Source organism: Achroia grisella, unplaced genomic scaffold (assembly GCF_030625045.1).
Source record: "Achroia grisella isolate CSIRO2021 unplaced genomic scaffold, CSIRO_AGI_Agris_v1 utg109, whole genome shotgun sequence".
Classification (NCBI taxonomy): domain Eukaryota; kingdom Metazoa; phylum Arthropoda; class Insecta; order Lepidoptera; family Pyralidae; genus Achroia; species Achroia grisella.
The window spans coordinates 1,305,246-1,324,094 of NW_026712573.1; the positions used below are offsets into that span (position 1 = coordinate 1,305,246).

General features: G+C 30.4%; 2 protein-coding genes across 6 annotated transcripts in view; both read left to right on the forward strand.

Annotated features, from left to right (window-relative positions):
- The window catches only part of LOC131847728 (putative polypeptide N-acetylgalactosaminyltransferase 9), a 157,061-nt gene that overhangs the window by 64,020 nt on the left and 74,192 nt on the right, over window positions 1-18,849 (forward strand). The window lies entirely within an intron of this gene.
- On the forward strand, window positions 1,717-18,358 carry LOC131847863 (uncharacterized). Its single transcript, XM_059197554.1, has 2 exons — window positions 1,717-3,507; window positions 18,173-18,358. The coding sequence occupies exons 1-2, from the start codon at window positions 1,717-1,719 to the stop codon at window positions 18,356-18,358; spliced, it is 1,977 nt and encodes a 658-aa protein (XP_059053537.1).

Consider the following 18,849-nt stretch of genomic DNA (forward strand, 5'->3'; position numbering starts at 1 on the left):
ATATAAGTACGCCGCAAACTTTGACCTCGCCGACAGAATTTTGCCGGTCACTCCAAGTTCGATACCGTAAGGTGATTACCCTATTTGGATCCCATTGTAGGTTTCGTTTAGACGTCCAACATGGTACATGATCTCTAAGTAAATGGAATAAAGTCCACATTTGAAGGAATTCATTAATGGACAACTATTGACAAAATTGTATATAAGTGGTCATCATATAATTGCATTATTGTTCACAATAGTGACGAGTCCAATTGCTTTTATAATTTCTGAAACGTCTGCACGTTTGACACCTTTACATTTAGAGACAAAATATACAAAATCTCGTATTTTTATTTTAAAATCAAATATATTAGAAGAAGGGACTGGAGAAATTTATTTGTTTATATCATTTAGAGTATACTCGTACTTATTACACTTTTATTTGTAAATATGAATGAATATACTACATGACAAGTATCTCTTTGATGTTTTTATTTTTGTAACCTATTTTACATAAAAACGGTTTGTCGATTTGTTAGTTCCATTGATATATTGGTTATAACTTTATTTAAACGAATTCCAAAAAATGTCTATCGTTGTTATTTTGATATGAATATAACAATATTTTTATTGTTATTGTTTAATCGTCTTTAGTTTACATAGTTGTCACTAGATGGCGCTGTTCAATTTCTACAACGCGATATTGTTTCGTTTTGTAGTTACTGACGCGTTGTAAGATTGATAATTGGTTGGCGGCTTTTGATCAGATCACATTAATGTATATATTGTTGTTTTATTGTGGTAATTACGATCCCATTACACTTTTGTTTAAAAGTAAAGTGTTTCAATTCTCCTGACTTTCATTAAAGTAATGGAAGTGTACTTGTGAAGCATCGGCGAGTAAACATATGGTCCTTCGAGCCGGATCTAGCATTTGGAATATAATACGTCACGAGTTACTCGTTCACACCCAAGGGCGCAGTGGATTGTTGTCAAGGACGAGGCACATTGTGCAGTTAATAAGGAATACATGTACATATGTTGGAGTTTGTGTAACGTTGGAGTAACAGTGCAACCTGACGGCGTCCTGCAGATGCAAAGCGGAGCGCTAATCTATGGATGGAGCAATGAACGGAGCGGCAAGCAAAAATATATCTAAGTAGAAGTGTTAAGTGAGTGTTTTACCGGATAATCTGTGAGTACATTTAATTATATTCAGTGTTAGTAATTTTCAACCTTATATGTTCATGTGAAATAACTTTGAAAAAATATTAGATTTTGCAAAATAGTTCAAGTTAAATCAGAGACTGAATAATTACGAAAAAAAAGGGTTACTACGGGCGATCCATGCTGGATGTCACATTAATAAATAGTGAACTAAAACATTTGAAAAAATTCAAGAAATTTCTACTGGGACTTGTAAAATCGTCATATTTAAACTATTTAGTATTCAAAACTTGTCATAATTATTGCAGTTGCAATTTACAATTATATATTATAAGAATAATAGTAAGGTTATTTGTGTGAAATAAATTTGTAACAATTTGTTAGTTAAAATATACTGAATTTTCTATGCATTGTTAAAGTAATTTGAACTTTTCATATTGCAATTTGGATTTAGAGCATAAATTTATAACGAGTACCTATATTTTGTACATACACAAAATATTCTAATTATAGTGCATAAAATATTATTATAGACTAATTACAAGGTATTGATCATAAATTTACATAATGGATTCTTTGATAAAGGTTCAGATTAACTCTAACAAAACAATAAGTAAGGCCAGAAGTAACTTTAAAAAGTCATCCAAAGATCGTTTGACTGTATCATACATAGAAACGCGGCTTGAAGCTTTAGAATCACAGTGGTCTTCATTTGTAGATATTCATAATAAACTTATAGCTAATTATGATGAGGAGGAATTAGAAATTAGTAAGTATGTCACCTGTAATATTTATGAAGTTACCCAAGAATTATTTTTTGATTACAAGTCTGAACTTAAAGATAAATTAAATGAAATTAAACCTAATATATCCATAATTTCTAAAATAAATAATAGTTCTAATGAACAAGCTCATAGTGTCAGATTAGCTAAAATTACTATCCCCATGTTTTCAGGCAGTTATTCAGATTGGACTAGCTTCAGAGATCTGTTTATGTCTCTTGTACACACTAATAGTGCATTGGATAATGTACAAAAATTACATTATTTAAAAACCCATCTATCAGGAGAAGCTGAACAACTATTAAGACATGTTCCTGTAACTAGTGATAATTATCTTGTTTGTTGGAATCAGTTGGAAGCTAGGTACAATAATAAACGATATATTGCAAATTCAATCTTAAAAAGATTTATGAGTCAAAAGAACATTACATATGAGTCATCAAATACATTAAAGGAACTATTAGATACAAGTAATGAATGTATAAATGCTTTAACTAATTTAGGCCTTCAAACTGAAACTTGGGATATTATTATAATTCATATTTTGTCTCTTAAGTTGGATACAGAATCTCGAAAATTGTGGGAATCGAGATTAAGCGATAGTACTGAATCTTTACCAACTTATAAACAATTTTCTGAGTTTTTAAATCAAAGATTTAGATCACTTGAATTTTTGGATACTAGGTTAACTAAAAGTATTATTAAAACAAAAGCGCTGCATGTTACTGAAATAATGAAATGTCCATTTTGCTCAGATAATCACAGATTATCTAATTGTAAGAAATTTGTAAAGGAAGAGCCAGAAGCACGTCGTAGTTTCGTGCAAACTCAGGGATTTTGCTTTAATTGTTTTGGCTCTAACCATTCTGTATATTCGTGTCGTGTACCATCCAAGTGTAAAATTTGTCAAAGAAAACACCATTCGTTGCTACACATGAATTCTATGTCTAAAACAAGAGACAGTGTCAATCCACAGAATTCACCAGGAGAAGAAGAACAAAATATTGTTAAACCAGAAATTATAGAAGAAGATGAAACAACCGAACGTATTACCACATGCCACATCAATATGCAAGGCCACATTTTACTGCCTACTGCATTAGTGGGGGCAATGACAAAATCAGGTACATATCTAACACTACGGTCATTATTGGACCAAGGATCGCAGGCTTCGTTCATAACGGAGTCAGCAGTTCAACTTCTTGGACTGCAGAAGAAAGCAAGTAAAAGTTATGTATCTGGATTAGGAAGTGATCGGGATTCCGTTGTGACCTCACAATGTGTGGTCAATATTAACATACAATCACTAATTAATCCAAAATTTGTTACGCAGGTCAAAGCCCATGTTTTGAAAGAAATTACCACATTGCTGCCGGATAAGGAAGTTCCTGTGCAGAGGTGGTCAAGTATACCAGATGTAAGGTTAGCAGATCCTACTTATAATATGCCTAATAAGATTGATATACTTCTAGGCTCAGATGTATATTATCAAGTTATTCAAGAAGGTTTAATTAGATGCGGACCAGATATGCCAGTGGCCCAAAATACTAAACTGGGATGGATATTATCTGGTAAGGTACAATCTGGTATTAAAAGAATAAAAAACTTTCATAGTTCTGTCATATGCATGCATGCTATAGTTAAGGAAACAAGTATGCTACAAAAAGTCGAAAAACAGCAAGTTAAACAAAAAATAAAAGTAAAAGAAATAATTGAAGTTAAAAAATATAAGGGAATCGAAGCAAGCAAGATAAAAAGAAATAATAAGGGAAAATATATTGTAAAAAATCCTTTTTGTGACCAAGGTTTTCATAGTCAATATACTAAACCATTGGAAAAGAGATTACCAACATTATCTAAGTTAATACATCAATATGGAAATGAAGTCAAGGAGTATAGTAAAATTAAAAACCTCCTAACTCATGTAGAAAGTAGAATGATGAACATTACTGTAATATATCTTAGGTTGACAGGTTATACTCTCTATGATCAGTTAAGTACTGGAAATCTGGAAAGAAAAAGATTTTGTGTTAATATAAAAAATTCATTAGAAATAAAGAGTTTTAAAGATAAAAAATGGAAAGTTAACAGTAGTTCTGTGCAGATGATGGATGATAATAACAAAAAACCAATGTATGGGTTAAAAATTGATATGTTAAGTCTTACCTGTAATCAGGGTGATTTAATAATTACTATACAGATGTTGGTTATAACTAATTCAGTAATAAACTGTAAAATAACTAAATTAATAAAATTGTTGAAATGGTTTGTCTATAGAAATGTATGCAGTACTGCACTACCTGAAAAATTATATAAAAAATGGATTACTTACCAAAATGATGTGTTGATGCTGCAAATCACCAAGGCTGAAAGATTAAATACTTACCAGAATAATATTCGAGGATTTATCTGTGACTTTATATTCTTAACTGGTCCTGGATGGCTGAAAAAGAAAAGGATTAAATTAAACAGAGAAATGATGCATGAAATGAAAATATGAGATTTCATTATACTGATGCTAGTAATTGCAGTGAACGTTAAATATAAATTTATATAAGTTTAGTAATTAATAAATAAAAGTGATTGAAGAAATACTTACCCTTTTAAATATTACTTGTTCCTTTGAATAAAGAGTCTTGAAGATTTAATTACACATGTTGGCATCTTGAGAAATGTTGTTGGCTAACTGTACTGAGACAAGCAGTACTCAGTAGTACATTGACATACACAAGTTTATGGATGGTATAGAACCTTTATATGTTGTTAAAAAAGAAAAAGGGAAATTCATGGGGTTGCATGAAATTACATGTGTAGTAAGTTTGAAATGTAATGGTTTTGTTATAAAAGATTATCAGTTACAAGCAGTTGTGTTGTACAATGTACATGTTTAATTAATAAGTTTGTTTCAATTGTATTTTCTTTGTTTTCATGAAAACATTTCACTTGAAAACTTAGTATAATTGTTTAGTTTTTTCAATAAGTTTGATCTAAAGAAGGATGATATTGAATCAATTAATGAGTGTTTTTTGTTATTAAAGAAGTTTAAGTATAGATTAAGTTTTAGAGGGATTATAGTTATAATATGTTGTGTGTATGTTCTCTCTAAAGAATTTATGTAATTGTTGTGTTTTTTGTTTCTTTTCTCACCATGAAGCATTAAAGATTTGTTTACAGTCCACTAAGTATTTGTATAGAAGTTCATGGTGGCCGGGATGATGGACATTCTGTCCATGGTGGGCGGTATGTTTAATCGTCTTTAGTTTACATAGTTGTCACTAGATGGCGCTGTTCAATTTCTACAACGCGATATTGTTTCGTTTTGTAGTTACTGACGCGTTGTAAGATTGATAATTGGTTGGCGGCTTTTGATCAGATCACATTAATGTATATATTGTTGTTTTATTGTGGTAATTACGATCCCATTACACTTTTGTTTAAAAGTAAAGTGTTTCAATTCTCCTGACTTTCATTAAAGTAATGGAAGTGTACTTGTGAAGCATCGGCGAGTAAACAGTTATAAATGTTTTATCATTTAATTGCGCGCCTGCAGTTGCTAATATAACTTCTAATCATAAATACCTAACGATTATTGACATCAGGACAGGCTGCTAATATCATATATATCATAATATATACAATGCTGAATTTCTGGTCACAGATAGACATTATGTGAATAATTACTTATTCTGCCTGATTAGTTCGTCCTCAGATCTATCGATTAAGTGGTACCTACCAGTTTACAATATTATACCTTAGATTTTGAATCTATTAATTTTTATTTGAATCTAATAAGTAGGAATATTTTTAAGAATATATATTATATGCATAATTATAATATATGTATATATATTATACTTGCATGCAAATACGTGGTTACTACAAACCATCCCAGTGTGTTTTTACTACACACAATTACACGCGATTGGAGTACATTTGTAGATCGCCATTTATGATTTGATTAATTAATGAGTTAATAAAATCGTATGTATATTGTTGTAATTGCCTATTGAAAGTTTTTACAGAATAACTAATACCTTATATGTCCAAAAAATCCTTTAACCAACATGTTGATCTATATATTCGCTCGCGTCTATTTCTCAGAAGATATTTAACAATACATTCTGCGAAAATTTCATCGTAACCGTAAAGTGATAAACAAACAGAATAATAGACAGTTTTGACCTCGTAAGGCCAATAAGATTTTATTATATGCAAAGAAGATAAAGATTCTCTGTGGCGTCAACTGTTGTATTATTGTATTGTAATCATAGAGTAATAAAATAGTTACATTTATTGCTTCATGAATAATTCTAAAATTGCTTTGTGTAATAACAAATATTGAAATTTATATTTTTATATACAATCTTATCGCTTTATTATTATAAAATATATGCATGCCTACAGCATTCTATTTTCAAATTTAACACAGTAGTTTTTTTTATAAAATTTCTACACAGCGTATCTATGATGAATTTACTAAATTAAAAAACAATTACTTTCCACAAAAAATAATTCTTATATTTAATATTTTACAAAGTTACTACCTATTTTATTTTTGCGTATAGAATTGAAGCAGAACTAAATACATATTTTAATATTTCTTTTAACCGAAAAGCTTTAGCTGATCCCATTTTATTAAAGATATAATCATCATAAACTGTTCAAACCTGGCCAAAATATATCACTTATAAAAGAACAAAATAAACTAGAGCCGATGTCCTTCTTGTACTAAAAGAGAATCTGATACTAAATTGGGCCCATTTGTGTTTTTATCTTATAAATCAGAAATAGCGAATTTTTAAAGCACATAAAACGCACCGTAGAAGAAAGTTAAGCCTCCTGGCTCGTTAATTATAAAGGTGCCAGGCTGGAACGAGATTCATAATTATGCCTACTGGTTTCTGTTCCTATGTTAGCACAGGAGAAATGTATGCATAATAAGCTTCCTCTGACGTGTTAAGGAACTTTATTATTATTCTTTATACTAATAATACATTCCGTATAAGTATATATAGTTATATTATTAGTGTAATGGTTGTATTATTAGCTAATTCTGGTCAAAATGGTGACCGTCCTCAGACATGAATAAAAAGACCTTTAGTATTACGAGATATATTCTATCCTTTATTTTAATACCATTGTACATTTTCCTAAGAGATGCTATTTAACTTGTAGATATATGTAAATACTTATTATTTTTTGTTTTTTGCACTGACTTTGCTGCATCTACTTTGTCATCTGTGTCTTTGCCAGTTTACTCAATTATTAGACTTAAATTTATAATCTACTTGTTTAAACCTATGTAGTATTTTATGTACGTATTTCGTGTGATTGCCCATTTCTTTTTGTACGTAAAGATAATAGTAGACTGAGATGTAACATTGTTTAGATAGCAGTATCTCAATATAATTAAAACTTTAACATTCGATCCTTTATCATATGTCAATTTACGTGTACCGTATGTCATTTCCTAAAAGGGTAACGAGGGTATAATAAAACGTCAATCCAAATTCAGCAATACAATATATGTAACATGCGACTTGGTTATAATCGGGGATCGTACGCAACTGACGTAAATAGAAATACTGTAAAGCAGTGTTTTTTTCAGAATTAGTGCCCTCATCGCCCAATAATAATAAGAAATAAAATAATTGTTAATAGAATAACGCTTCTTTGAAATTGTCATATGTAAGGTACCACAATCCGATGTCGTATGTATTTCAAAATCACAAATTCTGCATTAAATTAAAAATAAACCTAAAAAAGAATATATAGGATATAATTATTAATGAATACAGTAATGTATAGGTACATAGTCTGGATAAATATTGCTACAAAGAAAAATCTTTATTTTTACTAAGTTACAAGTCCTAAGTCTCTATATTCTCTCTTGTATTGTACCAATATTTATATTGTATATGATTGTACCAAGAATTGCGGTACGAAGTTAAGATGCACAAAGAGATAAAAGATATTATAAGCTCTTTAGCGCTGGTTTACAAATATGACTGATTAACTTTCCGTTAAAGAACATTTCCAATAATCTGGACTACCATCCCATTATCTGTCTAGACATCTGAGTAAGCATGACTTGCTTAAGACACCCGACTATGTAGTAACTACGTTACTTTGACCTAAGTATTTACTATATAAGTTAAGAAGTTACATTCACACCTTACACAACAAAGATGAGGTATGCGGCAATCAATAGATGTAAAGAAACAAAGGTCTGTGCGCTATTGGGATTACGGACACTGATTAAACTATTTCCTTTTTTGACAAAATTGCAACAGTATATGCAAATTTTAATTAAAAAATGAATGTGTATTATTGTAAAGATGTACAAGTTCATACGAAAAGAATAAGAGCTGAGTTTCTTGTCAGTTCTTCTCAGCTCGATAGAACTCCGAACTACTGGTAGATTTGATATATGTATAATAAGAGTCTGTAATAGACCTAAAGATATGTTGATTTCAATTGATTGCTCAAACTGTTTTTATGTATAGATTTGGAGATAGTTATAGACACAAAATATTCTTTATTTAAGCTTAGGTAAAATATATATTATATAATATTAATGAGTCATTTAAACATCTACAAGGAAGCTAATTTATTAGTTATGAACCTAACGTTTGGTGACTATCTATGAATTATATTCCATGACCCCCAGGTAAACCACAATCCCTGACAGTTTGGATAACACCGCTACAAACAAATATTGGTCTGCTTATTTTGCTGTTGGTTGTACAATCGAGCTATGTTTATAATCGCAAACAAATACCGCGGAGCATCGATATCATTAATCTCAATACAACGAACGACATTCGATTTCAATGTCACTGTCAATCGCATTGAGTTGCTCGTTGGGTTGTTGGTTTGAATAGATGACGCGGCGCGACATCTCGGATATATGTGTGCCATCAGATAATCTTATATTTATCTGATGATGACATACATACAGCTGAGGTAAGTTTAAAAAAGATTTATATTATCCTTACACATTTTTTAATAATAGAATATATACACCTACATGCATTTTTATAATATTAGTTTTACTATATTTTTTATTTATCAATCACCAAGCAGTAGGGTTTCGATTGAGCAAATATACTATGATACTAAACATAATGAAATACCAAAATTTTTATTATTTATTGTAAATATGTGTATACATAATAAACATACATAAACACTCGTGCTAATATAATTTGCATGCGTTTGAACAAGGGTTTCTATTGTTTTTGTAAAGTTGCTTGCGTTGCTATTGGAACATGATGTACGGCCATATACACCTCTGGCGTTTTCTGTAGCCCGGACCCGGTTCAATACCGACTTGCATCCTCATATCCATATATTGATTTCATAGATAAAATTTTATCAAGATACGATCTCGGGGCTGTTGTTAAGATTATAACGAAACGTTTAAAACAATATTAATGAGGTTTAAGACATAAAACGCCACGTTAATTCTCGTGAATACAACTTTCATGCTACATTTACGTTGAGATAACACTGAAACAGTTATCTACGCGCTGTTTAACTTCGTTATCCTTTTATTGCCGCGCGAAATTTATTCATAGGTGTGTTTAACAAACATTAAGCGTGTTACTATTACGGAGTGTTTGATTTCTAATAAATTGTTTTAAACTTCAATGTATCATATATTGTTCTTTCCAAAAAAATGCAACTTGGGGTTATGGCTGCATAGTAGGAAGGTTTTCTGAAAAGTAGACACGTATTATTTTTCAAGAAGATTAACGTTTAATTCTACATCTTACTAATCATATGGAAATTAATTATGCTATATCAATACCTGTTTTAAGTTAATGTTTTTGTAATTAAGGATTTCTGATTCCTGCGACACAAGCCCTGAGCTTAGTGCAGGGATTGCTGTTAATTGTCTTGTCTACAACCATCGATGTAATGTGTACAAAATAAAAATAAATAAATAAATACTCGGTAATGGTATAGAATTGGTGCCTGTCCTTGTACTCATGGAGATGAATCAGTGAGTGTTTCCTCGTAGTGTTACTTATGAACTTTACTTTTATTTTAAACCTAATTATTAGCACTGAGTCATGGTATTATATATACATATATAACGGATGTAGGAGAAATTCGTGCCCGAGCGTATGTCCTCTCTTTATTCATCATACCTCTTTCTACATTTTGTTACGTCCTGCAGATACTGCACAGAAAATTGAACTAATAGCTATGAAACAAACATTCAGAGGGGGTTACTTTTACAATAGCAATATTGATATGAATTAAGTTTAGCAAGTGTGATTAACGTTCACTGATATGTATTTAACAGAAACTTTACCCAAAGCACTAACATTACTCCAACTTTGTTCTGTCATTATCTACCGACAGGGTCCACTTTCTTCAAGAATATGTGGTTATTCCAGTATCACTTGAGATGTAGTTAATGACCTCAGTTGTCCAACAACTACTATTATCTACATATGTATCTAAATATAATACTTTAAAAGGTTGCTTATTAATATATTTGGCACACTAATATAACAATACAAACATATTAGCTAAATGGATGATTCATTTTTTTATACCACGATGGTAGCAGCAAACCAGCTAGTGGCCCATCTAATGATAAATGGTTACCGTAGCCTATGGATGACTGAGACGCCGGCAGTGTCACGTACGCATTGCCGACCCTTAAGAAGCCTTAACTTGTTGGAAAACCCCATGCTATAGTCTCGTGAGAAAACCTCGGCAGGTAGTTCATTCCTCAATCTATAAATATAATAATAATAAGTGTATATATAATACTAAAATTTTGAAATAAGCTTCAATTAAACTCAGAAATCAAATTGTATCTATGAATCATGTCGATTATGTTAGCTTTCAAACAAAACTGAATGCAACGTAATCAGTCCATTCGTTTAGTAGATACAATGCCACAGACAGACACACAGATACATATACACATCAATTATATAACATTTGTATTGGGGCATAAAATATAGTAACCCTGATGATGACGAATACTTATCCTTTCATTACTTAATTCTTATTCTTTTCTAAATATAACTTTGTTATTTAACCTTATAAGGAAGAGGCTACATTTAGTAGTATAAAGTTATAAATATTTATAAAGTATCAGATGAAGATCTATAACATTAAATAAAACTATAAGGATTTCTATTTGGCTACGGAACCTAACCTTTACTTTGACATATAAAGGTGAATGATTCTGAAAATAAATTCTTTTGATGTTATGCAACGGGTGACCCGGAAAATATGAGTGGAGAAGCTTACCCTTGTCATTAATAAGGACCACGGGTACATCAGAAGCATATTCATATCAGCCATCTTATCTCACTGCTTCACTTAAGCAAAGACGCGGAAGAAATCCTTGATTGTAACATTGATTAGTAGGTTAAACTGTATGGCCATATGTCGTCTTACTAATATTATAAACGCGAAAGTTTGTGAGTATGGATGGATGGGTGTCTTTCATCCAAGAACTACTGAACGGATTTTTATGATACTTTACAGTAATATAGCTTATACATCAGAATAGCGCATCGGATATAATTAAAAAGATATTATATATAATTGTATATAAACTGGGCGAAATGTAATGATAAATTACAAATACCTAAGTGAGTTGCTGACGAAGTAGCGCAGATAAGCTAGTTTCTTATATTTTTAAAATGACTATACACCACTAATATTGTAGAAATTAACAAAACTATGCAGACGGATATGCAAGAAGAAGAACATGACTATAGCATGCATGCATATCTGCATATAACTGAGAACGTATTGGAAAGGATGCATATTTAAAATACCAATTTAATGTCTCAAAGAATCGACAAATGATGGGCTAAACAGTACTTAATGGGCTATACTATATGGTGGTCATATTAATGAAAAAGTGAGGTAAGTCAATTTTCAATTAGATGATGACCTCAGATTCCAAGTTTTTACGACCTAGATAATTTCTTTCGGTGCTGCATAGAGGGCTTTATTTGATTTGTCGAATAAAATCCCCTATGTAGTCTATTTCAGTTACTAAGGGTAGTGACGAATGGGACAGTTAGTAGGATATGTATAAAATAAATTCTATTCACCAAAATAAATCGCAACAAATAACTATAAATATTTTTTTCAGGCATCTAGAAGAAAAATTGAATAAAAACATGTAATTTTATCCTTCATTAAACTCACTTGCGGCGCCTTTCAGCTACTTGCCTTTTGGGAAAAATATGATTTGCAATTCATAAGGCTTTAGAGAAATCATACCGATTGATTTTTAATACGAATACCTAGTTATTTAGATTGATCACAAATCGCTACTTATTTATACCGCCGTTGTTCATTAAATGTTGTAACGTTTTCTTTATGCATTTTATGTTTTTCTTGTTTACATTTTTTTTTGTTTATGTATTTTATTAAGAATTGCAAAACTGAAGTGGCAATGCCAGGGCACATAGCTCGTAGGACAGATGGCCGTTGGGGCAGTAAAGTCCTCAAGTGGCGACCGCGGACCGGAGGACGCATCGTGGGAAGACCTCCAGCAACGTGAACCGACGATCTGGTCAATATCGCCGTGGAGATCTTTGGGGGAGCTCTTTGTTCAGCAGTGACCGTCTTCTGGGCTGAGATGATGATAATAATGATTTTATTTGTAACAAATAGGAATGTAAATAAGTATTTTAAATTGTATAGAAAGAGAACTTTCATGATAATGAACAAAAGTTGCAGTAACAAGTGTAATGGAATATTGTAATATTATTCTTATACAATAAAATATCAATTTTTATATCTTATTCTACATCCACATGAAAGGCACCCAAATTACAACAGATGTCATATAAGTACAACAATAATGTAGAATAAATATTATACAATAAACATTGCAATATAACTTCTAAATAAGAATAGAAATCTTGATTCTATATAACAATATTATATATAAAAAACTAACCATTTTTGCTCGAGAGAATCTCGACTGTTGGAAAATAAAGGAACACTAAGAAACTCTTCAAAGTTTAACGTCCTTTATGAAAGTTACCCGTCGGATCGACCAAAATTAAATTTGCAGTAGCCTTTTTGAAAATTTATTTTAATCTTTTTCTATACAAATATAAAATTCATTTTAATTTATTCTGATTGTACAAACATTATTATTACGTAGTTTCCATATCACATTTAAAATCAAACAACAAACTTTTTAAAGTATTTGAAGTAGATTTTTTTATCTACTATATTTCTTGTAATATTTGTTAGTTTACATTCTTTAAGTGATGATGTACATCACTTAATATCAGGTGAGATTGCGGTCAAACGCACTCATTTAGAAAACTCACTCACTCACTCATTTAGAAATAATAAAAAAGTAATTTTGATATTGAACTCATAAACCCAAATTTTAAGTTTAAAACATTTTAACTTTAAAACATGTTGGGTTTGCCTGTAATCCTAGAAAATTAAGTAAAGAGAACACTATTTTCATAGGTACCGTCAATAAATACTGCAAGGTACTGTTTTTAAGACTATTTTATCTTTTAATAACAAGTAAAACGTGTGAGCAACCAAGCGAAGCAATTTGTACTTGGCTACGGAACCTTTATTAATATCTGTCGGACACGCTCATGTCCGTTTCTGGTTTTTATGGATTCGTCGGGATTTATGTAAATTTGTTTTGTCAACGAGTCGCCTTGTTACGGCGATCCGCGATACCAATATTGAAATTCGAAGCGGCTTTTCAAGAGTTACGCTTTGATAGATTTTTGTGCCGCCTTTTTTCACTCGGTTATTTTATGAAGTTTGTTCAGATAGCGGCTACAATCTCGTTTGTAAAATGTTATTGTACTCGGATAATCAATTTACTGTTATCGCCAATATTGTTATTTCGTTTCAGATTTTTTTGTCACAATATCGTGAACAATGTGATGTGTGTATTGGTTTCATTATATATGTCAATAATGTTTTATACAACATTGTAGTAGTTGTACTACATACAATATTTTATAGATAACAGCATGAATCAGAATAACAAAGTAATCATCTTAAGGTACATAATATATTAAATTATTATAACAGAACTGAATAAAAAAAATCTATGTCCATTCCGATAATTTACCTGAAAGATAAATAAAATTAAATATAAACATATATTATTAGAGGACCAGCACAATGACTAGTAGATATTACGTTTCGAGGTTTGCTGGAAGAAATCTCTTTTTTGAGATATGCTTATATATTTTAATTTTCATTCCAAAACGACGAAACATAATGAAGAAGAATAAATAATGAAGAATATTTTGTTATTTCTTATCGTCCAGAATGTCGTAAGGGTTGTCTAAAAGAACACGCACAGTAAAACTCGAAATAAAATGTTATAAAATGATTGGAAGATAATAATAATGCCTATTATCTGCTATACGTTGTCTTGTAATTTTTTGCTTTCAATTTGACCGAGTCCAAATTTAGCTGAAGCCTAAGTGGAAATTGACACCCAAATAGGTGTAATTATAGTAATAATTTAATATATACATGTGAAGCGACTTACTGTAGATAAAAATGTTGTTTAGAGTATTTTTGTAACATATAAATGTTTTAGAAAATAGAGTTTATTGTTTTGAATTTATAGCCGATTTTCTGTAATGAATGTATCACTTAATTTTATCTCAATGATAAAATTAAGTGATACAATCATTACATGTGATATATACTTTCTGATTTGTTAAACTTATAATGAGATTATTCGTCTCTCCTTGTAGTTCTGTTTTTAACAGTTTATTTTAGTGTCATGGTAATCATTTGTTTATGATTATTGCATAATGTGGACTTTTCACAAGAGCTCATATCAATATTTATTCACATGATGTCTCAATGAAGATGAGCTTATTATCTAACCAAAGTAGGTTCAGTTAATATGCGAATGTTTTGAAATTACAATCACTGCCAGTTTTTGTTTTTACAACATCGCTTGTAACATACTGCTGCAGTTTTGTATCGTTATAATAGTTGTAAGAAACCTACAATCCCTGTTTCGGATACAAGGCTCTTGTCATAAGAGGAAGATTCTGCTTAGTATTACTATGTAATATTATGTTATCTGTGGTATTACCATGATGACCAGGCGTTTTGGTATAGTTTTATTTGTCACCCAAAGGAAATCTCGAGAAAAAATTGCGTCAGTCGGCCTATCCAGATTCAAAGGAGAAATGGTTTGATGTAATTAAAAAACACCTCATTAACGATACGACGATTTCAAGCAATATTTGCTAAAAATAGTATATTTACCACTTGTCTTTTCATATCTTGAGTTTATCTGTTAGTGGTAAAACATCTCATTAATAATTCAATAAACGAGTACATTATTTATTCTCGTCATGTAGTTAGACAATATTTTATTTTCATTATGAATAGTCACGAGTCTTAACACGGCGTAAGTACAGTGACTAATATTATTTTAGACATCTATAATTCACGTGACTTTATATCCATAAGGTTGGATTTTATTTTGATACACTGCTTTATACACTAAGGTTACCAACATAGCTTTTCGTATATCTAAGTTGAAGTAGCAGTAGGCAGGTTATAATCGCCATAGAACCGATGATCGTTGGAGTAGATGTATTCTAGAAAGTTTTTTATATTGCTTCTACAAAAAAATATTAAAATGGTAGTTTTTCACTACTTACAGATGTTAATATGATGAAAATCTTTGTATAGGTGTGAGCTGAATTTATTATTATGTTCTTTACTGCACTTTTATAGAAATGATTTGAACAAAGCAGGACTTATATCTAAAGGAGATCTCTTCCAGTTAACCCAATATTGGAATAGGAAGTGATAAGAAGTCAAAATATGCAAATCATCATTTAAATAAAATGTCATAGATAATTAAAAAAAAATTATATGTGAGATGTAATTGTAGAATCATTTTGATCCAAACTTGTTTATACTTACATTAAATTTATTTAAATAAAGTGTATTACCATTCAATTATTCTGTATCGACAAAAAACGTAACTTGTATTATTAGAAATTAGGAGAAAAGACATAAATAACAATACTATACTAATATATATAGATATGTAGCTACTAATATTAATAATAATAATAACAAAATTAATATTGAATTTAATATTCGTTAGCCTGTATAATATAAAAATATTATATTATTTGCATTATTAGAACTTTAAGAGAAATAAAATTACTCAGCTGTATAAACTAAGTAAGTTTGTGTAATAGTGAATGTCATTCAGTAGATCTGTTTATATTTAAATCGATATAATCTCTTAAGACTTGACTGAAGCGGATGTGTCGAATATCCTTGATATATTTAAAATATTAGTTTGATACGACAGCGACATAATATATAATGCAATTAAAAAATGTGTCAAAAAATATTTGTAATTATTAATTTGAAAATAAAATAAAAATATATTAAGGAGAGTATACAGACTGTTCAGTTGACTGTACACTCACATCTGATGAGCTACTGTATACCATTAAGGCCTTTAGGGTTTTTGACCCCAATCCGTAACACAGTACGTCACTCGTACGATGTGTTATTATTGTACTTTATGTGTAGGTGGGCGAGCTTATGCCTTATAAAAGCATTCATGGTTATTGTGATTATAATTAGAGGATAATATACGTAAGTACATAAATATTTTGTAGGTATACACATATATATGTACATACTGTCTTAGTGACGGAGCAAGAATATAATTTATATTAAGGAGAGAGATACGTACTATAAAATAATTAGTAATTTGGCGTATACCATAAAGTGTCATCTGGGCCCAAATTAAGCTAAGCTTATACTATACTTACTAGCAGGTAACTGACAGACATACTTTAATACAACTTCGTGTAAATGTATACGTAATGTACGTAGGGAAGCACCTTAACTAAAACAAATATTATATATGGATATTATACTGCATGATACAGTTTTTTGTATTTCTTTTTCATCGGTCGCGGATTCGATTTCTCCACAATCGAACTGAAAATTAATACTTCTGGACTTTCACACAACGTCATCGAGTCCTAAATTAAGCAGAACTTGTGTTAATGTCATTAGACAACTGGTATAGTTTTTTTTTGTATATACATACATACATTATATGCATAGAAAATACCCAGACCGATATAAACAATTATACTAATAAATACAAATGTTTGTACTGTGCCAGGAATTGAACCTGCAACCATCGTAAATAAAGCGGTAGAACACAGAGGTCATGAATATAGATTGAGAAAATAGTGGTTATGCAGATAAAAACTATTGTTATAAAATTTTAAATCATTTAATAAATTATTACAAAGGAAATATGATAATGTACGTTAAATGTACCCAAGAATTTCTCTGTGACGTCACAACAATGGCAGTGTAGGAACCTAAGACGAGGGATAAGGAGTTTAGCATTGATTGATGCACATTTCGGAACTGTAATCCTATACGGATTTGTGTTCATGTACTATGGTTAACTGTTCCAATTCATCGGGCTGCGTATAATGGGATTGGTTGTTTTAATTGTTATATATGTATAACAAAAATATTGATATTTCAATGTAACAGTCTGATTTTTATGAATCGCATTATCAACTACCTAATAACCAATCGCCTTGACCACATGTGCTGAATAATAAAGAATATAAGATAAAATTTTTCCTTGAATGTTCTCTCAAAATTATTTTATATTTATTTTATTTAAAAAAATGTCATATGGGCAGTCATTTTGATGTATTGGTTTTACATAGAATTCGTCGATCCTCATTTTAATTTAAAACAGTTTATTAAATTTGTATATTTATGTTATTATATTGTAATTATTACATTTTTGTTCACCTTTTTCCACTCATATGCCGTCTACTTTATTTTTGTTAATACAGATTTAACATACTCACATAGGTATAATGCTTGGATGTTCGTCGTGAAAATTTTGAATGGGCATAATAATTTACATTTCATTTGTCACCAACTTACTGTATTTGTCATAATATTGCCTGGTGTCCAATCAAAATGTCGAGACGATTATTTCGAGCGTCACATTACTGTGAGCAGTGGGCGTGAACAGATAAATGCGAATAAACCGCTGCTTGTCAAACAAAATATCGTTTAACGGTTCATTTTTTCACTTTTTCCATTGAAAGCGAGCTTCGTGTTGATTGTCAATTTCCATTTCACCTTCAGTTGAAATGCACTTTTGTCTTGATATGGAAAATTAATTTAGAACATTTTATTTGTTTCAGGTAATTTTTATAACACTAACAGTGTTAGATGAATTGAAATGGGAGAAATTTGAGATATTAGCAGTTGCCACTAAGGTATGTATAGAGCTAATGGATGTAGGTATTTTAAGGCTGATATATAAAAAACTTAAGAAAGATTATGATATTATTTCAATTGTAGACGTTAAGGATAAGGATGATGTTTGATTGATAGAGGTTACTTCTATGAATAGATTTATTCCTATAAGTGACACTTGTAATCCTCATTATATCTCTATAGATAGATACAGATGTCGAGGGCTAAAATCTCAGTATAGGTACAGATTCCAACCACTGTATTTTACGAATGAACTTGGAAACTTTCCAACGCAATTGAATCAGCAGTTCCACTCTCAAAACCAATCTTCGATGTTAAAAACGACTCACTCAATTGTTTTAAATTGATTAATAACTTAACAAATTATTGTTTCGCGATTTGTTTGACGATTTGATTGAAACAATTGTGATTTCTAATCGAATTTATTCATGACGTATTCAAGTTTAGATTTTAATTTATTATATTGGGTTTCCAATTATTTTATTCTGCTGCGGTAGGGAATATTTTTTATAATATCATTGTCTCTGTACATAATGAATTAAAAGTTATTCTCGTTTAATGTTATATTACATTTTTATAGTTTAATTACTTCTACTTGAGC

Coding starts and splice junctions, on each gene's coding strand:
- LOC131847863 (XM_059197554.1), top strand. CDS start 1,717: ATGGATTCTTTGATAAAGGTTCAGATTAACTCTAACAAAACAATAAGT. Junction 3,508..18,172: donor GATGGATATTATCTGGTAAG/GTACAATCTGGT, acceptor TATTTGTTTCAG/GTAATTTTTATAACACTAAC.